Below are 23,467 nucleotides of genomic sequence, written 5' to 3'. Positions count from 1 at the left end.
TCTGGAAGTTTTTTTTAAGTCAAGATGTCGACAATTCTGTTAAGGCTATATTTCTTTAGGCAGTTTAATAGGCAAAATTATTCTTTAGTAATACTTGGAAAAACCCACAAATCAGGCATTCTTTGGGTTAGTCTTATTGAACCTAAACTGGAGTAAGCAGTTCATATGATTATGACTTTGGCACTTCTTAAGTGCCAAGAAATATGCAACTGATTTTGAATAAGTAATTGAGGTTCACAGCTCAACTAGAAGGAAGCTACTCTGATCAAGTCACCCTTTGAAACTAAGTTGCTTACTTGACTTTTGTGGGGTTGCTGCTCTTTCTATCTTTTGTCCTTGTTTGAGAAAGAGCAGGACACAAATGCAATTGAATTTGAGTCAAATCTGAGAATTCATTAGGGACGTTACAGAGCATAATTCAGGCTCAGTTTCTATTTCAGCATAGCTCCCATTCTCCTTTTGATCACTGTTTGGATTTAAGAGTGGCCATTGGCTGGAGAAGAAAAAACCTGAACTTCTCGAGACTATTATTAGCTTTATTGGAAGAGGCAGCATTCCATTTGTGAATGGATGGATCCATTTTAAGCATTTAAACCCAGTGTGTAGATCAGTTACATTTTACTTGGAAGTAAATCCCACCAGTATCATTAGAACTTCTAGAATTGCTTGGAAACTTTTGGAGGGGAAGTGCAATTCCCAGAATTGCTGAGCAGTTATGTTAACTGAGAGGAAGTGGGTGCTGTAGTCCAAAACTGTCAGCTTTCCCAAGTTTTGCCTGCATAAAAGTGTCCAGAAGCAGTTTTCAGCAATCTAGCATAAGTGATAGCATTTTGGCATATGAAACCTGTGAATCTCACAGGAGGCTACTGAGTGCAGACCTCTTGACAGCCCACTGTTAAGAATCTGCGTAACACTGCAGACACATCTGCTTCAACTTGGATGCAGTCATTGTATAAGTCCCGTGGATATAACTTTAGCCTCGGCTTGCAAAAGACATTTCAGTTTGTGCAGCCAGAGGGTGTGGACAGGATGCCTGGAGAGGTGCAAGTCATCCCAACTGTGCTGGATCCTTGCCATTCCTGGCTCATAAATGTGACCAGAGGGGAACTGGCCAAGTGGGAAAGGCCAGTGGCCAAGGACTTGTTCCAGCAAGGCAGGGTTTGGGTCTTTTGAATAAAGATGGTGGAAAGGACGATGCTGAAAAAGATGTCCCTGAACTTTACTGTACTAGGTGATTACTGACACGGAAAAAAAAAATGAGCAAGTTTACAATGTCTCATTCTCGGGCAAGTTGTTGGAGAGAATGGCGACCTCCCAGCTTCTGAGGTTCCTGGGTAAAACAAAAAGTCTAAAATCATAAAATCAGAGTTGGAAGAAACCACAAGAGTCATCCAGTCCATGCAATAGTCTAGATCTATTGCAGTCTGTTTTTAGCCTTGATTGTGGGATGGAAACAGCTTGGTTGCCTGGCTGGACAACATGGTCCAGGAGTTTGGACAGGAAGAGTCAATTGCTATTGGTTCTCCTGAACCTCCATTTTTAAACTGTGGGATTTTTCCTGAGCACTCTCTGGGGTTAGAACTTAAAGACATGGTTTTAAAATAGCTCCAGTCCTTCTTGGAGTGTCAAGGTTAGAAAATTTTCATAACTTTCAGTGATCAATTGTCTGTGACGAGACTTGTTTACAAGGAATGTTTAATCCTCCTTTTACAACTCACTGGAATTCACTGCCTTGGAGCCTGGTAGAGGCTATTTCACTGGACGCTTTTAAGCAGAGGCTGAATGGCTATCTGGCGGGAGTGTTTTGATTGTGCCTTACTTGCATGGCAGAAGGGGATTGGACTGGATGGCCCATGCGGTCTCTTCCAACTCTTATGATTCTATGATTCTAACTGCTTTACTGGCTACCACTTTCTTGGTGGCGACTTCTTGGGTCATGGAATTCTGTCCCATCAGAAACTTGGTTGGCTCAGTCCCAGTTCTCATTTCACTGGCAGGAAAAAGTCTTATCATTTTGACAGGTTTTTGGCCATTAACATATTGCCATAGAATGAGTGCTATATTTTCCCTCGTTCATAAATTTTAAATGCTTTTAAATGATTTTATTTAATTTTTTAAAATATCATATTATGTTTACTCTTCTGATATTTTTAACAGTATGATTGATTTTGTGCTGTATTTGGCTTTAATTTATATTACAAGTTGCCATGGTTCTTGTACAGAGAGAAAGGCAGGATATAAATGAATAAAGAAAAAAATACTCAAAGTCATAAGGAAAAATCATCGCACATAAGGAAATAAATACTGTAATTTCCTTCTAGTGCCTTTTGAGACTTGGCTTCTTGTTTTTCAGGGTAGACAGAGAAAAAGGTTTCAAGCCAAATGTATGAATATTGTTTCATATGACTGGTAAAAATGGAGCCTGCAAACCATTTTAAGATACTACATTTCCATCTAAACTAGCTGAATCCCCTCTGTTTAGTCTCATCATGCTGGAGCAGATTTTTTTTTCTTTTTGGAAAAAAACTGAAACACGTCACCTTAAAGCACTTTATGGATCATTTTTTCTCCTTTTGGCATCACTGATTGACTGCTCTGAACAATCTCCCTCTCCTGCCGTCTCTTTTCCGGCCCGCCATCCATCATGTTGCTGGAAATTCAGGGTGGGGAGGTGGGCTTTTTGTTGTTGATAAATGAAGTACGAGAAGGTTTGAGTCTCATTAATGAGCTCCAGATACTCACTCGATGGTTCTGGTAGGCGGTCACCGCCGTGAAGCGGGTCTCCTCGAAAACAAAGGTCTTAAAGTTCTCCTCGGCGTACTTTTCACTGTCTTTCCTTGGATCCACATAGACAACGTGGAAGCGAGGCTGGTATCTGTGCATGGAGTTCAAAATGATCTGAATGATAAAACGAGCAAGGGAGATCATTTAACTGATTCATTCTACTGCAGTATAACTAAACCAAGATGAGAAAAGAATTCCCATGCAAGCTCCTGTCACCAGATCAGAGAGTATCAGGGTGTGAACAGGCTGGGAACTTATGGTGGCATGAGACTCAAAATTCATCTGTTTGCTTGCTTTGAGATATTTTCTGAGAAGGACTCAAAAATATGGACAACATGAATAAGGGTTTATGGCAGCAAGCTACTTTAGGAGGAAGCCAGAGATGTCTGCTGCAATCCTGCAGCCTTGTAAGTGTATGAACATCCTCTTGATTCTTCCAATCTCTATCTTGCCTGTTTTATTTTTTTTATGTTGTTTCCACAATATTCTTGCTTTGTTTCTAATAATACATTCCTGTAATTTACGTATATCTTGAACTGCTAATCTCAACTATAATAAAGACATCAAAAATAATGTTGATTTACCACCCAGTAATTGATTCAGTGGGTCTACTGCAGTTAGCATTTGCTAACTAAGGGAATGAAGTTGTAGCACAAACTTTCATAGGCCTAGTCTACTTCCTATGTTCACAAAAACTTATGCTACGATTTCCTTCTCTCAGTCTCAAAGGTGCTACAAGATCCCTTTGCATGGGAATCGAAGTAGACGTGTATACAGTTATCTCATAATTGATTAAGCTTAGCCCTAAGCCTAAGTAAGCATGCATATATATCCAGTTTGACTGAACAGTGTGATAAATGAACAGCGTGAACTGCAGAGGAAAGCCTAGATGCAGAGTCCCTGCTCAGCAATAAACTATGGGACACATTGCGCAAGGCAGCCTCTCGAGGCCTCAGTTTTCCTTCTGTGAAACGGGCTCTAGGGATAATTTCATTATCCGATCACAGCATTGAAGTCCTAGCCACTTCAAACTGTAAAGCTTCCTTTCAAGAGAGACTAAGTTTCAGATAAATATCCCCTGAATTACATTAACTATTCAAAGGTTCAGCAGAGGAAATAGATTGGGGTTTTATTACAGTAATAAAAGCATTATTATTTTAATGATTTGCAGTTCCAAATTTTGGATGAGTGCAGTATTAGTTGAGCATCCTTATCCGGAATTCCAAAATCTCAAAATTCTTCACATGGGTGGCTGAGAGAATGACATCTTTGCTCTCTGATGGTTCAAATGGACGCAAACTTTGTTTCATGCACAGCATTATTTAAAATATATTTTTGGGTTAGGGATACATGAAACATACATGAATTTCATGTCTGGACTTGGGTCTCATCTCCAAGCTATTTCATGATGTATGTATATGTAAATACAGGTATTCTAAAATTCATATTTCCCAAGAGCCTCCTGCTTTCCCCAGATAAGACTTACGTGTCCATTGTCATCCAGCAAATTGTTTGTCAGCTTGAGTTTATCAAAGGAGACTATCTGCTTCATCCACTGGGCGCCTCTAGCTGGGGAATCAGGGTGGTAATGGACTCTCCCGGGTGTTGCAGGGTCTGCCTTGCCAGCCACCAGCCAGGAAGAACTGTGAAATGCATAGCTGGGTCGGGGAAAAGCCAAGACTGGGATAACCATCAGGCTGTCGGTGACAGAGTCAGACTCCAAGGCAGTCTAATTTACATTCATTTATCTATTTCAAAACACATCTTAGAAAAAATAAATGCAAAATGATTTCCAAAACAGTACACAAACAACAGTATTTTTAAAAAAGATTATTTTAAAATGCAGCCAAGGCAAACAGTATCTGCGAATAACAATAAAGCAATTGGTAAAAGAAGAACAAATAAAATTGGGGGGGGGGGGGGAGGGGGAACAATAGTAGAAGCAATAAAAAAACCACTGTTCTATAGTGACCTAAACCTGTTATCTGACCTTAGGACAATTGGTCTCTTTTGGCCTACCCTATTTCACAAGGTTGTTGTGAGGATAAAAATAACTGAAATTAATTGAAGGAAAGGTGGAATAGAAATGTGGTATCCCACCTTTCCTACAATTTCACTCTGTACTTTCCACCCAGGTACAGAAGATTAATTTGAATTGAGAGGCCTTGTGATGCCACCAGGGGAGGAATTTAGATCATCATCATCTAAACAACAATATTTGTATTACCTGACTCTCCTCATTTTATCACAGGTATCAAAAACCCTGGGCCCCACTTTCCATGTTTTGAAGGAACTGAAATAATTCCTACAGCTACATGATGATGGTAACCTCCAGGATCAGTTATTTAGAAGTAGAAAGACAGCATAATGTGGTGGTTTGAGGGTTGTACTATGACTCTGGAGACCAGGGTTCAAATCACCACTCAGGCGTGAAATTCCCCTTGGGAAAACCACGCTCTCTCAGCCTCAGAGGAAGGCAAAGGCAAACCCTCTCTAAACAAATCTTTCCAATAAAACCCTATGGGCTCATCACAAGTTCAAAAATAATTAAAGACTCAAAACAATAACAACTAACTGATGTGAGAATGTTGTTTTGGATTGAGCTGTCAAGAATATCTGAACATCTTCTATTGATCCAAAGGGTGTGTTTGGATCAAGACAGGAGCTGTTATTGCCTTCGTTTCTATGCAAATCTTTGGTTTGTGCCATGACTTTTACTACATTGATTAATCAGCTTCGATCAGGGTCACATCCCTGGTTATCATGATTCACCCAAACTAGGAAGTGCTCTTCTTATGAGCTAAAAGTGCCAGAAGGGAAAAGGACTCTTTCATGGAGGAGATCTTACATCAGAACTTATTGGGAAAAGAGGGGAGGGCATCTTGTAGCTATTTGTCAGCAAGAGCATAACATAAAAGGAGAAAGAATGAGACTTCCCAGGGGGAGTATTCTCTGAATGTGCTCTTATTCATGTATGTCTCCTTGAGGTTATCAGGGTGTTTTGTTTTTAAAAGCCATGACTAGAGTCACATAAATGTGATGTAATACAGGGAAAAACAAAACTAGGAATACGCTACCATCTATGCTTGTCTGTTGTTGTGCGCCTTTGAGTCATTTCTAACTTATAGAGATCCTAGAGCAAACCTATCAGGGCCATAGACCGGGTGCAGTGGGGGTTGACATTGTTTTCCTTTGAGGCCGAGAGAGTGTGACTTGCCAAAGGTCACCCAGCAGGTTTCTGCAGCTGAAAGGGGATTCATACCTAGTCTCCCACTGAAGCCATTACACCCTGAAACCTCTCATTAAAAAACTGGCTGCCCGAGGCAAAGATCAATGAATTTCAATAGGATTGATGTCTGTAGGAAAGCAGCCTTACAGTGTAGTTTTCTGACAAATAAGCCACACGGATGTTTATGTATTTATTGGAAACCAGACTTCTAGTCTGTAGAAGGATTTCTTTTAAAATATGCCCACAATATCAGGCATAAAATACATCTCGCATGTATACCCTGCTTCCTTCCAATGAGCACAGTGTGATATATGTGGCTCTCTCCCTCCCTTTTGCCTCACAGTCCTGCACAGTAGTGTTGACTTGAACCTTCACACTAACTTCTATATCACAGAGAACAAAGCAATAAATAAAAACATTTAAAACAATAAAGGATAAAAAAACATTTAAAACAGTAAATAAAAATAAATAAAAACATTTTAAACAATAAAAACAAATAAATAAAACCATTTTTAAAATAAACACCGTCATGCGAGAGAGAACCCTCATCTGCTTGAGACAAGTGGGAATGTTGCAATTAATCACAAATCAACAGAAAAGAAGAAACCATGAAAATGAACAAAATCTTGCTCCCAGTAATTAAAAAAAAAACTCTAGAATCAGGACAGTAAATAAAGAGCAACACTCAGTAAACAAGGGAATTCCAGACAGGAAACAATCAGGGCCAGCTAACACCTTCCAAGACAGGATGCCTTCAGGCAGGAAGCTGCCAGGCTTTGAAGCTGCAAGGCTTTTCAATGCTAATCAAGGTGATTAATTGCAACATTCATACTTTAATAATAATAATAATAATAATAATAATAATAATAAACTTTTATTTATATCCCGCCACCATCTCCCAGAGGAACTCCGGATGACTCACAGAACACTCAAGGTGTAACATGCAAAATACAAAAAGTGCAAAACAAAACATAAACAATAAATAGTCAACATAACATCACAAATTCACAGTAATTCACTTGCCTCCAACAGACAAGAGTTCTTTCTCCCACCCTGGACATCATTCCACAGATATATAAATACACCCCACTTGCCTAGTTTCCAACAGACCTCACAACCTCTGAGGATGCCTGCCATAGATGTGTGCGAAACGTCAGGAGAGAATGCTTCTGGAATATGGCCAAACAGCTCGGGAAAACTCACAGCAACCCAGTTTCCTGGCTTTCTTGCTTTGCTTCCTTGAGGACAGTCAGGCCCCTTCTATACTACCCCATATCCCAGGATCTGATCCCAGATGATCTGCTGAATTATCCCTCCTCTTTTTGGGGAGCAAGGCTCTCATTCTGCTCTCCTCCATCTCATACTTCCACATGCCATGAACCCACACTGACCAGCCATATCATGCAGTTTCAAAGAAAGGGAGGTGGGATATGATATACTTGCCGGTATCTCTTGTCATCCACCGGGACGAAATCCATCAAGAGCATATAGTCCGCCATGGGGTCCATGCCGAAGATTTTCACCTGGAAAGTGGGGAACATCCTCCTGAAAGAAAAGGAAGAAGGGAATCAGGCCACATCCGTCAATCCAGCAGTGTGAAAGACCTCCTTCCTTCCCACCTATTGAAGACTTCTTTTCTCATTGGGCTAAAGAAGGAAAAGGGGAGACTAGAGAACCCAAAGGAGAAGTCCCTTCCAAAGGGATGCCATGCCTTCCCAGTATGACACCACTAGGCATGTGGGGGTTTATATATATATATATATATCCCTGTGGAATAATGTCCAGGGTGGGAGAAAGAAGTCGGTTGGAGGCAAGTGGGAATGATTCCATTGGCCATCTTGATTAGCATTGAATAGCCTTGCAGCTTCAAAGCCTGGCTGCTTCCTGCCTGGGAGATCCTTATTTGGGAGGTGTTGGCTAAACCTCATTGTTTCCTTTCTGTTTTCTGAGTGCTGCTGTTTATTTACTGTCCTGATTTTAGAGTTGGGAGCCAGATTGTGTTCATTTTCATGGTTTCCTCCTTTCTGTTGAAATTGCCCACATGCTTGTGTATTTCGATGGATTCTCTAAAGTCTGACATAGTGCTTGTTAGAATTTCAAGGAACCTGAAAGGCACTGCAGACTAATTCAACCACAGAAGTCAGCCATAGCTGAGCACTTGATGAACCAACCTGGACACAACATATGATTTCAGAACACAGAAATGTTGGACCACTTTGACAACCAACGTGTCAGACTACACAGGGAAGCCATTGAAATCCACAAGCTTGTGGACAATTTCAACAGAAAGGAGGAAACCATGAAAAGGAACACAATCTGGCTCTCAGTATTTTAAAAAAAACCCTCTAGAATCAGGACAGTAAATAAAGAACAATACTCAGAAAACAGAGGAATTCCAGACATCAATCAGGGTTAGCTAACACCTCCTAACAAAGGATTCCCCAGGCAGGAAGCAGCCAGACTTTGAAGCTGCAAGACCATTCAGTGCTAATCAAGGTGGACGACTGCAACATTCACGCTTGCCTCAAACACACAAGAGTTCTTTCTCCCACCCTGGACATTATTCCACAGGTTATTAAACCCCACTTGCCCAGTTTCCAACAGACCTCACAACCTCTGAGGATGCCTGCCATAGAGGTGGGCGAAACGTCAGGAGAGAATGCTTCTGGAACATAACCAGACAGCTCGAAAAACTCACAGCAACCCCAATGATTCCGGCCGTGAAAGCCTTCCACAACACAATAGAGGAAAGAGGCAGGCTTTTTAATGGTTTAATCTACAGTTACGTTTTTGATTTAAACATGTGATATTTTTCTATACATATGTGAGGCATTGAATTTTGTCATTTATTATGTTGTAAACCGCTTTGAGAAAAGCGGTATATAAATGCAGATAATAATAATAATTTAAAAAATGTATCGTTTTATCACATCATCATCATCATATTGTATATTATTATGTATAGAAATAAAATGATACAAGAATACGAAATACTACACCCAAGTAAGAAACAATCCAATTATAATCCAATCAAATAAAGACCAATAAATAAACAAATACTCCCTGCACCCAAAACAAAATTAGTTTTGTAAAAAAAATTAGTATTATATTGATTTTTTTTCAAGTGCAGGAATATATTGTCTGTTTTTCTGTGTTTATGAACTTCAGGCAAGCGGGACCGAAAGTGTGAAAGCCCAAGTCTACATCAAGCGACTTATTTTCATTGTATTTTATTAATGGAACAGTACATTTTTATATTTTTATATATATATATATATATATATATATATATATATATATATATATATATAAATGAGGAAAACTTCAGGGGCTATCCTATATATATATCTATATCCTATATATATATCTATATCATATATATATATATATATATATATATATATATATATAGGATATAGATATATATATAGGATAGCCCCTGAAGTTTTCCTCATTTGGTTTAAATCTGGAATAAATGCAGTTTAAGACCGCTGGAACTGTCAAATATTCCCGGGATTCCCTAACATTGAGGAAAACTTCAGGGGCTATCCTATATATATATCTATATCAACGCCTGATCGTTTTAGTGTGTGTTTCAGCGCCTTCAGTGCCATTCATTTCATAGAGTTTTCCTGGGCAACGTCAACTCGAATATTAATAATTAATATTAATATCAATACTTTAGTTATTATTATTAATAATTAAATCCAAATCTTTCTAACCAACCCGCAAACTAAAAGCAAACTTTGATTTGGCCAATTTTATATTACTATTGTCTATTTATTATTATTATTATTATTATTATTATTATTGTATGACACAGCAAACAAGATAGATATGCTGGAATTCGTATCACAAAATCACAAGTCGAACACTTCCCTATTATTATTATTATTATTATTATTATTATTATTATTATTATTAATATTGTATTAATATTATTAACAATACTTTATAATATATATAATATAATAATAATAATAACTAAATCCAAATCTTCCTAACCAACTCGCAAACCAAAAGCAAACCTTGATTTGGCCAATAATAATAAATCCAAATCTTAACCAACCCGCTAACTGGGGAATTCTGGCAGCTGCGGCCCAAAATAACGTTTTGACCCCCCCCCCTTGTCTCTTTTAAATATTATTTCTCCGAAATCTTTGAGTTCAGACTGTTTTGAAGCTTTTCGGGCTAGGGAAAGATCTGCCTATTCGTCCTGAGATCTCTTCGGGAACCGTAATAATAATAATAATAATAATAATAATAATAATAATAATAATAATAATAATAATAATAATAAACACTTGGGAACTGTTCGACTTGTGATTCTGTGATGCGAAATTCAGCATATAAATCTCGTTGGCTGTGTCATATTCTGTCTTTGTGTCAATAATAATAATAAACTTTATTTATAACTCGCCCTCTCAGATTCCATTTGGCCATTTTATATACAGGGCGCCATTTTCCTACGCTCTCATTGCCTATCATGGGACTTGGGAGATGCTTCAAAATAAAAAAGAGTTTTTGTTTTGTTTTGTTTGTGTCCCTCTGCATTTGCAACTGGACTAAGACCCAGACAGTTGACACTTTCCTGGTCAAGATCAAGGTTTCACATCTCGAAGGGAAGTAAACAAAACAAAAGTTGAAATTGTGCCGGAACGATTTCGAATCAAGTCGCCTTCGCTCACACTCAAAGTCGAGTCTCTAGGCTCTTGTTGACATTTCAAATGCTTGGATTTGGCTCTGCTAACACTGGAGGCACCACAATATGTTGCTGCTATATTTATATATCACAAGTTATATTTATATATCACAATAGTTCTATCCTTGGAGAAGACTTGGAAGGGGAATCGCGCCTAGAGAAGTTTATTTCCAAGCAACAAAAACGGCAAAAGAAAAACACACACGAAGCACAACTCTGTTCTGGGATATTCTTTTGCACATCATCCCTGGGAAAGGAATAATAAAATGACAGAATCCCAGAGTTGGAAGCCAGTCCAGTCCAGCCCCGTTCTGCCATGCAGGAAGAGCACAATTCAAGCTCTCCCGACAGACGGCCGCTTCAAAAACTCCAAAGTAACGGCGGAGCTTCTCCCGCAGGCGCTATCCGCCCCAAAGCCTCTCTGGCCAGAAAGAATCCAACGGGAAATGCCCGATTTCCAGTGTTTGCAACGAGCGGAAGGCCAAAGGCTGAGAAATGCTCTTTTTTGTGGGTTGTTGTTGCTCCTTGCATTGGAACAGGTGTTTCTGCACGCCTTCTCCCCGGAGGGGTTGAGGAGAAGGAGGGAAAGGAGGAGGAGAAGGGGGAGACAATGTCGACAAGGCCTTTTGAGTCAGAATGCCTCCGAGGGAGGGAGGGAGGGAGAGAGAGAGAGAGAGCGGCTAACAGACAGGCGAGAGCTGTCTGTCGGGCGGCGAAAAGGCTTCTTTCCCGTGGAGTCTTTCTTTCTTTCTTTCTTTCTTTCTTTCTTTCTTTCTTTCTTTCTTTCTTTCTTTCTTTCTCTCCTTCCTTCCTTCCTTCCTTCAGTTGGATCTTGGGCATCACTTGGGCATCACCGAAACTATAATATATTTTGAGTCTCGGATGAGGCCAAAGGACTGACCCTTCCGTTGTTTTGCCACTGATTTGTAATTACTGTTGCTAAATATTTAAATTAGACTCCATTAAGGGACAGATAACCCTCTTTGTGACCGGCTTGACTTTGAAAGAGCTGGGAGTCGTGGCGACGACCGACAGGGAGCTCTGGCATGGGCTGGTCCAGGAGGTCACGAAGAAGCGACTGAACGAATAAACAAACCCTCTTTGGATATAATCGAATATTTATACGTGTATACACACACATATAGATAATGATATCTATCTATCTATCTATCTATGATAATGATTATCTATCTATCTATAATGATAATGATAGATAATGATATCTATATCTATATCTATATCTATATCTATCTATCTATCTATCTATATATATTATAATAATTGTGTTGTTGAAGGCTTTCATGGCCGGAATCACTGGGATGCTGTTTCCAACAGACCTCACAGCCTCTGAGGATTCCTGCCATAGATGTACGCGAAACGCCTGGAGAGAATGCTTCTGGAACATCGCCAGACAGCCCGGAACATTCACAGCAACCCAATAATAATAATTATTTTCTTTATTTATACCCCGCCTTTCTCCCCGTGGGGACTCAAGGCGGCTAACACAATATGATCTATCTAAAATAATATACTTAAATCATTAATATATAGATATATATCTTTGGACTATCTATATTTGTAATATGTATCCATTATATATAACACACATATATATCTTTGATATAATCTATCCATAATAATATATCTATCTATACCTATCTATAATAATACATTATATATATCTATATATCTATATATCTGGACTCTATATCTGTAATATATATCTATTATATATAATAGAACACATTGGAGGCTTTTAAGCAGAGGCTGGATGGCCATCTGTCGGGGGTGCTTTGAATGCGATTTCCTGCTTCTTAGCAGGGGGTTGGACTGGATGGCCCATGTGGTCTCTTCCAACTCTACTATTCTATGATTCTATGATTCTACATATCTATATTTCATGTCTATCTATAATCATATAGCTAATAAATATATAAAATGTATATAATATATACCTAACTATAATATAGCTATTATATAATATTATACATATATGATACACCTATCTATAATCATATAGCTAGTATATAATATATAAAATGTATATAATAATACCTAACTATCATAATATAGCTAATATATATATATATATATATATATATATATATATATATATATATATGAATAATAATATCTTTGTATATATAGAAATATATTTTATATATCTGTATATATTGTATATATATTAAACTGTCTCTCATACACACACACATATATATTTTAAAGGGTCTCTAGAGTTATCTGTAAGTTTATTTTCTATTTCCTCGTGGAGATCTATCAAGAGATGAACAAACACGTGGAATCCTCTCCTTTTCTCCAACCCGAGCCGCGTTCATCCTGGGCTTCTCTCTGGTTCCCTCCTTTCCCTGGCCTTTCCTTTCGGGGCAATGTAAACACAGGCCCAGGGACGGCGTCCTTTCCCCGTCTCCCCACGGGCACCCGGGGCCTTTCCCCCCTCCAAGAACCGGGACAAAACCCAGAGCCTCCCCTTAAAGAAACAGAAATGACTGAAAGCAGATTCCCTTGGAACAGTGGAGTTTCTAAAAAATGCATTATTTTCTTCCAGAGCAGGCCTATAAACCGTTTTCCAGCCAGTAAACCCCGAAGGGAGTTGGGCTTCATTCCTTCCCAACGTGTTTTACAAGGCGCCTATTAAAGAACGAGTCATAATGGGGCATCCGGGTTGATTACGCGATATTGGGAGGAGAAGGGGGGAAAAGCCGAAACAAAACAATTCTGGATTTTTCATTTATAATTGTGGATTTCGACGGGTGGGAGAATGAAATCCAAAGCCGTTATATTTCGGCTCAAAGTGGGTCCTGCCCGCCGGGGCGCGTTTGCCTTGGGGTGAACTAAAATAGGGGGAGAAACTTATTCAGATGCGGCCATACAGCCCGGAAAACTCACAGCAACCCAGTGACTTCGGCCAGGAAAGCCTTTGACAATTATTCAGACTGTCACGCAAATGCAACGTGGGAAGAAAGTGGTGGGAAGAGAGTGCAATCCCTGGGAGAAATTCACCTCCGAATATTATTATTAATAATACGAATAATATTAATAATAATATTAATAATAATATTAATAATAATATTCTGTAAAACCGACTATTGCTCAGGGACATTTTAGGGAGGACTCAAAACCAACTTTTGAAGCAAGAATCTTCCTCGACAAAACGCACACAGACCGCTAATAATGTTAAGGAAATGTTTTAAAGGATAATCCACGCCTAGTAGCTTCATTTCTTTCCTAACGATTATTATTCCAACCTTCGCGGCTCTAACGGGGAAAGAGAAACAAAATCCAATTGCGGGTTGGACTAAACCTGGATCCCGTGTTGGGAGTCGAAATAAGGTCTATTCCGGGTTTATTTTGGATCGGGCCCTTTGTTGAATGCATTCATTTGGAAGGAGGAAAAACAAAACGAAAGGAAAAGTGGGAGCGTGTGACTGAAGTCAAGGCATTTCCAATGCTATTTCTCCCAAAACGCTCAACTCGGCTGGCCTTTCTGAAGCCGTGAAACAATCTACTCTGCTCCTGCTTCCAGCTCCTCATTCACTGCCCAGGGCTCCAGGCCACACAATCCCAGTATGTGTCGTTTTTGTGGGATATTTCCCCCCTCCTCTGTCACTGCAAACTACAAATCCCAAAATCCCTGGAGATTGTGGCACTTCAAGCAGCGTCCGACTGCTCTAACTCTACAGCGAGAGTGCCAGTCCGCTTCATCATTATTATTATTATTATTATTATTATTATTATTATTATTATTATTATCATCATCATTATCATTATCATCCCACCACTATCGCCCCAAAGGGACTCCTGGCTGTTTACAATGACACTCCCAGGGTGCAGCATATAACACAAAAGGGCACATAAGTATAAAACAGTAACACATAAAATTATAACAAACCACTACCAAGACACATAACGTAAAATAAAATAGCTCGATTTAAAAAAACATCTATAGATAAAACTAGCTGCCCTCAATTCACAAACTAAAGTGCCCAAGTGTCAACCTTAGCCTTTTTCAGAGGCCAGAATCCTACTGCTGGAAGAGACCCCATTCTGCCATAAACCCATCCAAACTCTCCAGAGAAGGAAGCTCCACCACACCAACCATATTCTGCTATCAAACTGCTTATGCCGTCAGGAAATTCTCTCTAAAGTTGAAGCAGAATCTCTTTTTCCTGCCATTTGAATCCATAGCTCCATTGTCACCCAGTCTCCAGAGCAGCAGGTGCTTTCCACGGGAAACCGTGCAAAGTTTCTGGAATCTCACTATGCCAAGGGATTTTGTAGGACTTTAGAGACTCCCTGTGCATCTGCATTGTGGAATGGTGACATTCTGACACCCCTCGAACTCCATGCTATGAGCTGTAGTTTGGCAGAGAAGCCTGATGACCGCATCGAACCACAACTCCCCGGATCCCATCGCACTTTGTCAGGGCAAGTCAAAGAGAAGCACCTTGTCAAACCGCAACTCCTGGGATTCCATAGCCTAGAGCCATGGCAGTGAAAGGGGTGTCAAACTGCATTCATTCCACAGCTTGGACGCACCCTAACCGAGGCTAGATCTAGCCTGATCACACAATGAACTTCGAAGTGCATTGATATGGGTCTACACTGATCATACAATGCAGTTTCAAACTGCGGTGTAGATCCAGCGGGAAAGAAATTGTAATATTCTTGGTTTACTTCCTCTCATGCATCAGTTTTAGCATACTTCTCAGTTTCACTCCAGAGGTGTGTGTATGTATTGTGTGTGTGTGTGTGTAAATATACATACATACATATACATACACTTACACACACACACCTCTGGATTATCATATAATATACCTATCTATAATAATACATCATATATATACATATTCACACACACACATACACTTACAAACACATACATACATACATACACACATCTCTGGATTATCATATATATAGATATATTAAATTTATTATAGATAGGTATCATATATATATATATATATATAGAGAGAGAGAGAGAGAGAGAGGTATAAAGAAGGTATAAATAAGCCTGAAATCATATACAGCACATACAGGAAATAAATTTACTATACGTGTGAATTGCAAATTATGAACCAAAATCAAGAAATTAACTATTGAGATTTTTGGCCCACTCTGAATATTATTAATAATAATAATAATAACAACCAACAATCATTTTGGGAATGATATTCCAGATTAAGGCTATATCCAATGGATGCCCTTGGACACTGACATGAAACGCTATGGCTTCAGGCTATGGCAGGCTGGGAATTGTAGTTTGTTGACAGAGTAGAATCCAGAAGTGCCACAACTCAGTGCGAAGGAATTTGGGGAGTTGCAGTTCCACAAAGTCTGTAGCCTTCTCTGCTAAAGAGGGCTGGTGCCACACCAAACTCCAACTCCCATGATTCCATAGCAGGATGCCATGGCGGTTCAAGTGATGTCAAACTAGCCAACACACATTTTGAGGTTTCAAACTTTAGCTCTGCATCTGGTCATATCTGACCTGCTGATTCCCAAACTGGCACCCACTTCCCCCTATAAGCTCTAGTTTTTGAGATACAAAACATATGTCATCTACCAGTCACCCATAGAAAACCAGGACAACTATATCTAAGGCCCCTTCCACACAGCTGAATAAAATCCCACATTATCTGCTGGAATATATGGCAGTGTGGACTCGGATAACCCAGTTCAAAGCAGATCTTGTGGGATTTTCTGCCTTGATATTCTGGGTTATATGGCTGTGTGAAAGGAGAGCTGATGAAGTCTATCCAATGCAATTTTCTGAATAGCAAGCAAGTAAAGGCATTTCTGTGCTAGGAGACACTTGGGGGGAGGTTGTAGGTGGAATTTAGAGGGGGGAGATGGTGTTTGAAATTGCATTTTAATTGTATTTATTTTATTTTATAACTGGATATTTAAACTTTATACCCATGCACTAATACTGCATTGTTTTTATTGTTGTTGTTGTGCTTGTTTAGTTTGAAATTGTGTTGTTCTTAGCCGCACTGAGCCCCTGAGAAAGGCAGGATAGATAACAACAACAGAATTATGAATTGTTGTTGTTGGCGGGATAGAAAAAGTTAATAAGCCCTCCAGACTCACCCTTGCCATTGAAAAAGTGAGCAGACTGCTGATAGATTGAATATGTTCAGGAGATGGAAAGCTAACTCTGAAGGACATTTTCTGTGCCTAGCTAAAAAAAATACTCTCTACTTTCTGAAACCATTTTTTCCCCAAGACCTTTTATTATTGTCTCTCACATTGTTTATTTTGGTGGCTGCCACAAACCCTGGCCCCTTCTCTATTGCCATATAAAATCCAGAAGATCTTCTGTGAGCTGGATTATGTGGCAGTGTAGTCTCATACTATTCGGTTTTGCTTTTTTCATGGTTTGCTTTTTTCAGATTTAGAATTTATTGTGGGAATATCTGTTTGGGCCAGTCTTTAAGCATGAATTCAAAAAGTGTGTCTTGTGTTTAATCTCAGTTTTGTGCCTTTCAATATGTATTTTATAGAAATATTTTTACTTATTTATATCCCGCTTCATCTCTCCATAAGCATCACAACTTCAAATATACACATATACAACAATAAAACAGCATATCATTAAAATACATTATTCTATCTGCTTAGTAGTATTCTATTTACTATATGAGTATTATTATCTTACAAGAGGATTTTTACATAGAGTGACTGTATTCCATCTTATATTATTATGAGCCTTCTATTGTATGACATGATAACATTATGATTCTACACTTTAATGCGTAGCTTTTGATGGAAATAACAGTTTTAATATGTGGATTTGGAGTACTTTTACAATGTTTTGATTATTCTGTAACACACAAAAATTGGATTATTATTCTTATTCTTAAATGGCAGTGAAGAAGGGGCCTCAGTCCAATTGATTGAGACTCAGGGCCTTTCCACACAGCTATATAACACACAATATCTGCTTTGAACTGGGTTATCTGAGTCCACCCTGCCATATATCCCAGTTCAAAGCAGATCATGTGGGATTTTATTCATCTGATGTGAAACAAAAAAATGTGCAGTTTAATACTCTTTCCCCATATTTGCATGATAGAAACAATTAGTAAATGATTATATATATATATATATATATATATATATATATATATATATATATATATATATATATAGTGTTATAAATTATATATAGTGTATAGAGCAAGCCTGGGCCAACTTTGGCCCTCCCTCCAGGTGTTTTGGACTGCAACTCCCACTATTCCTAACAGCCTGAAGTTGCCCCAGATCCTAGCCTGAAGAATCCTCTACACAAAACTACCATTCAACAGTCACCATCAATTTGTACACATTGGCCCCAACGGTTAACCCAGGCATCAAAACCATTTTGGAAAAAAGAAATCAGGGTTTTTGCTTTGTGACCCAAGGTTTTATTTATTTTATTTTATTTATTCATTTTAAAGGCTGTTTTAATGTCATTCAAGTCATTGAATCTAAAACCATGTCGGTTGTTTTTCAGAGGACCTCTGGCTTCTCTCTGCCATCTGACGCAGAATGAGGTTGAGAAGCAAAACCCTATTTGTTTCCAAAATGGTTTGGATGCCTGGGTTCAATGATGGCACCCATGTGCACAAATGGATGGATGGACCTCATCACATTAGAGCTTGGGTCCACTTTAAATACACTTTAAGGAGGGGGCTTTAAACAGCTCAGCCAGACAGGCCCTGGGCCCAGGGCTGTAGACAAGGGGGGGGGGTTAGGGGTTCAAACCCACCCACCCCCGAAATTTTTCAGGTTTAAAAAAACCCAGTTTACTCATGAATTTTAACAGATTAACCAAATCCCCATGAGCATCCAATAAAGTTTATCCATGGAGCCTGATTTCTAAATTATTTTGCATTATGGAACTACTCTTCATGGTTTGCTAAAAAAAAGTTTAACTCACCCTGAAATTTTTTTTCTGGCTATTGTGCTGCCTGGGTCTCACCAAACTACAATTCGCAGAATTCTGCAGGAGGCAGAAAATTGGATTTATAATGGATCTATGTTCTAGTGCAGGGGTCCCCAAACTAAGGTCATTTACCTGCTCCCCCCTCCCTCAGTTTTAGACTTAAGTCTGAAATGACTTGAAAGCACACAACAACCACAATCCTAATTAACTTGACTATCTCCTTGGCCAGAAGCAGGCCCACAATTCCCATTGAAATCCTGATAGATTTATGTTAGTTCAAATTATATTTATTTTTAAATTGTATTATATTGTTGTTTCATATTTTTTTGCACTACAAATAAGACATGTGCAGTGTGTGTAGGAATTCGTTCCTATTTGTTTTCAAATGATAATTGAGATGGTGGATGAGAAGGGATCTAACTTAATTGCTGCAATAACATGTTTCCTGCCTATATCTATGTTTATTTGTTTGTTTGTTTATGTACTACATTTATATCTCGCCCTTCTCACCCCAAGGGGACTCAGAGCGGCTTACAAATTAAATTTACATACAATATTATATTATTAGCACAGCACAATACCGGCATTAGATTACTATATTGTACTATATCAATATATTGTAATGTTTGATACTGTTACTGTTATAGTTGTAATGGTTTCATCTACAGTGATATGTTTTTTTATTTAGATATGTGATACAGTACAGTCTCACTTATCCAAGCTAAACAGGCTGGCAGAACCTTGGATAAGCGAATATCTTGGATAATAAGAAGGGATTAAGGAAAAGCCTATTAAACATCACATTAGCTTATGATTTTACAAATTAAGCACCAAAACATCATGTTAGACAACAAATTTGACAGAAAAATTAGTTCAATACACAGTAATCTTATGTTGTAATTACTGTATTTATACTAATAATACAATATAATAACATTAATTATATATTATATATTAAATGTAATATTGCTAATAATATTACCATATAATGATATAGCACAATATAGTAATTAAATATATTGTGCTATGCTAATAATATATTGTATGTTCATTTGATTTGTAAGCCACTCTGAGTCCCCTTGGGGTGAGAACAGTGGGATAGAAATGTAGTCAATAAATAAATAATAATAAATATTTATGCATTTAGCACCAAAATATCACGGTGTGTCAGGAGCAACTTGAGAAACTGCAAGTCTCTTCTGGTGTGAGAGAGAATTAGCCGTCTGAGTTGCCCAGGGGATGTTTTAATGTTTTGACCATCCTTGTGGGAGGCTTCTCTCACCCAGGGATGAGAAAAGTGGTACAGAAATGCAGTTAAATAGAAATACAGTAGAGTCTCATTTATCCAATGTTCTGAATTATCCAACACATTTTAGTAGTCAATGTTTTCAATACATCGTGATATTTTGGTGCTAAATTCATAAATAAAGTAATTACTACATAGCATTAGTGCGTATTGAACTACTTTTTCTGTCAAATTTGTTGTATAACATGATGTTTTGGTGCTTAATTTGTAAAATCATAACCTAATTTGATGTTTAATAGGCTTTTCCTTAATCCCTCCTTATTATCCAAGATATTTGCTTATCCAAGCTTCTGCCAGCCCCTTTAGCTTGGATAAGTGAGACTCTACTGTATATTGTAATGTTTGATGCTGTTATAGTTGCAATTTTTCATCTACAGTGATATGTTTTTTTGATTTAAATATGTGAAATTTGTTTTAGACATTGAATTTTGCCATGTATTGTGTTGTAAATCGCTTTGAGACCCCCCCTCCCCCCAGGGTTTTGTGTGTGTGTGTGTGTGTGTCAGGAGCAACTTGAGAACCTGCAAGTCGCTTCTGGTGTGTGTGAGAGAGAAGTGGCCTTCTGCAAGTATGTTGCCCAGGGGATGTTTGAATGTTTTGACCATCCTTGTGGGAGGCTTCTCTCACCCAGGGGTGAGAAAAGCGGTACAGAAATGCAATTAAATAGAAATAGAAATAAAGAACTCAAGAGAGTGAAGGATTGTGGGCAGGCCCTCTGTTTTAAATGGTTGAGGAATCCTGTTCTAGAGTGATGAGGCAGTCTTAGGGCTGAAGCATCATCCTGAAGCATTCCCACCAGCCCAAATTAACCTGGGTTGTTGTATGTCTTTCGGGCTGTATGGCCATGTTACAAAAGTATTCTCTCCTGACGTTTCGCCCACATCTATGGCAGGCATCCTCAGAGGTTGTGAGGTATGGAGAAAACTAAGCAAAGAGGTAAATATATATCTGTGGAAAGTCTAGGGTGAGAGAGGTCAGTGTGAATGTTGTAGTTAATCACCTAAATTAGCATTGAAAAGCTTATCTGCTGTCTTCTTCCTACCTCCGGGGCATCCTTTGATTCATGTCTGGAAATTCTCTGTTTTCAGAGTGTTGCTTTTTATTTACTGTTCTGATTTTTGAGTTTTTTTAATACTGGTAGCCTCCTTTCTGTAGGAAACATGATAGTCTGACATGATAGTTGTATGTCAGACTACCTAGAGAAGCCACTGAAATTCACAAGCATGTGGACAACTTCAACAGAAAGGAGGAAACCTTGAAAATGAACAAAATCTGGCTACTAGTATTAAAACACTCAAAAATCAGAACAGTAAATAAAAAGCAACACTCTGAAAACTGAGCAGACATGAATCAAAGGATGCCCCAGAGGTAGGAAGAAGACAGCAGATAAGCTTTTCAATGCTAATTTAGGTGATTAACTACAACATTCACACTGACCTCTCTCATCCTTGACTTTCCACAGATATATATATAAATCTTCCTTGCTGAGTTTCTCCATACAGCTATATGCACAGATGTCTATTATATACAGCAAAAAGGGGAAAAAGGAAAAGTGTGGTATATAATATACTTTAAAGTAAGTTATAGTTCTATATTTCCTCAAGTGATATAATCACGTATATTATGATTGTAATATCAGTTTATATATTCCAACTGTACAGATAAGTACATATTTCAATGTCCAATTTTAACAAATATAATCTTGATAATGTTCTTAAGGTTTGTAATACTCTTCTACCGGGAGACCAGTCATTGCTATTGACATGGAACTTTGATTTACTTTGAATGAGTTACTATTGACCATGTTTTTATGGTTTGATTATTGGTTTTATTGGTTTCTTGTCTTGTTTTTATTGTTCTATTCGGGCTTGGCCCCATGTAAGTCGCCCCGAGTCCCTTCAGGGAGATGGGGCGGGGCATAAGAATAAAATTATTATTATTATTATTATTATTATTATTATTACTATTGACATGGAACTTTGATTTACTTTGAATGAGTTACTATTGACATGGAACTTTGATTTACTTTGAATGATCGATTTTGAAGAAGAGTATTACAAACCTTGAGAACATTATCAAGATTATATTTGTTAAAATTGGACATTGAAATATGTACTTATTTGTACAGTTGGAATATATAAACTGATATTACAATCATAATATATGTGATTATATCACTTGAGGAAATATAGAACTATAACTTACTTTAAAGTATATTATATACCACACTTTTCTTTTCTTTTTCCTTTTTGCTGAGTTTCTCCATACCTCACTACCTCTCAGGATTCCTGCCATAGATGTGGGCGAAACGTCAGGAGAGAATGCTTCTGGAACATGGCCAGACAGCCCGAAAAACAGACAACAACCCTGTGATCCCGGCCAGGAAAGCCTTCGACAACACACCAAACTAACCTGCCGGCCTTGGTGACGATCATCTCGGTGCCCAGTTGGTTGAACTCGTCCCAGAGGGCCTTCATCTCCAGCTGGACGTTGACGTTGGCCACTTTGGGGTTCTTCTTGACGGGGGCCTTGGCCGGCGCGGCGCCCGGGTTGTTGTTGTTGTTGTTCCCGCCTCCTCCTCCTCCGCCCCCTCCTCGGCTCTCCTCAGGCGTCTCCGCGCCCGACGCCGAGGCCGGGTTCGAACCCGCGCCTCCCGCGAAGCCGTAGCCGTGAGGCGGCGGCTGAGGCGGCGGCTGGCTGCTGTGGTGAGGCGGCGGCGGCTGCTGAGGCGGCGGCGGGTGCTGCTGCTGCTGCTGCTGCGCCGAGCACGGCTCGTAGTGAGGCGGAGGAGGCGGCTCGGCCTGGCCGTACGGGTCGCCCGGCGACGGGGAAAGGTGGTGATAGCCCCCGCCGCCGCCCGCCGCCGCGTTGAGGCTGCTGAGGCTGTTGGCCGTGAAGGCCGCCACGTCGCAGAAGTGCGAGAGCTGCGTCAGCCACGGGCTGGAGATGGCTGAAATCATAGCGAGGAAGAAAAAAAAGACAGCCGCGAGTTGGGTTTTTAGTCAGTTTAGCGCGCGCAGGCGCTTTCAAGCCCCTCGAGTCAAGCGCGCGCGCTTGGCGCTTTCCAACCTCGGTCTGTCAGCCGACGCTTTATATATATATATACATACACACACACTATCTTTATATAGTCGGCTTCGCGCAGGCGCTTTGAGCCTCCCTGGAGCGCGAGCGCGCCTGCCCCTATCAGTATCTCCCTCTCACTCACTCTCTCTCTTCTCCACTTCCCGCCCGCTCTTTTTCTCCTGCCTTGGCCACGCCTCCTCCTTCCATCGCCCCGCCCCTTCTCCTACAGCCCAGGCGCGCGGCTCTGCTCTCCCCCCCTCCCACCCAATCACAGCGCGCGCCGCTTCTGAAGCCGACTTTTTTTTTCCCCCCTCCGGCTGATTGATTGACGCTTTTTCTCTCTCGCCCCGCCCACTCCAGGAGGCTCCTCCCACCTCCATCTCCCTCTCTCTTTCTCTCTCTCTCTCTCTGTTTGACTTCAGGGCT

The 23,467-nt window shown here is 39.5% G+C and overlaps 1 protein-coding gene across 1 annotated transcript in view; it reads right to left on the bottom strand.

Annotated features, from left to right (window-relative positions):
• tbx1 (T-box transcription factor 1) overlaps window positions 1-23,254 on the bottom strand; it is a 34,329-nt gene extending 11,075 nt beyond the window's left edge. Inside the window, exons 1-4 of the mRNA XM_062958447.1 lie at window positions 22,388-23,254; window positions 7,457-7,558; window positions 4,271-4,442; window positions 2,743-2,898 (exon numbers count right to left, since the gene is read on the bottom strand). Coding sequence (XP_062814517.1) covers window positions 2,743-2,898; window positions 4,271-4,442; window positions 7,457-7,558; window positions 22,388-22,935 — 978 coding nt within the window. The 5' untranslated portion in view covers window positions 22,936-23,254. The remainder of the gene's footprint in view (window positions 1-2,742; window positions 2,899-4,270; window positions 4,443-7,456; window positions 7,559-22,387) is intronic.
• Window positions 23,255-23,467: the final 213 nt, after the last annotated feature.

Source organism: Anolis carolinensis, chromosome X (genome assembly GCF_035594765.1).
Source record: "Anolis carolinensis isolate JA03-04 chromosome X, rAnoCar3.1.pri, whole genome shotgun sequence".
NCBI lineage: Eukaryota > Metazoa > Chordata > Lepidosauria > Squamata > Dactyloidae > Anolis > Anolis carolinensis.
Note: the sequence above shows the minus strand (reverse complement) of the source record. Positions and strands in the feature narration are given on the sequence as shown.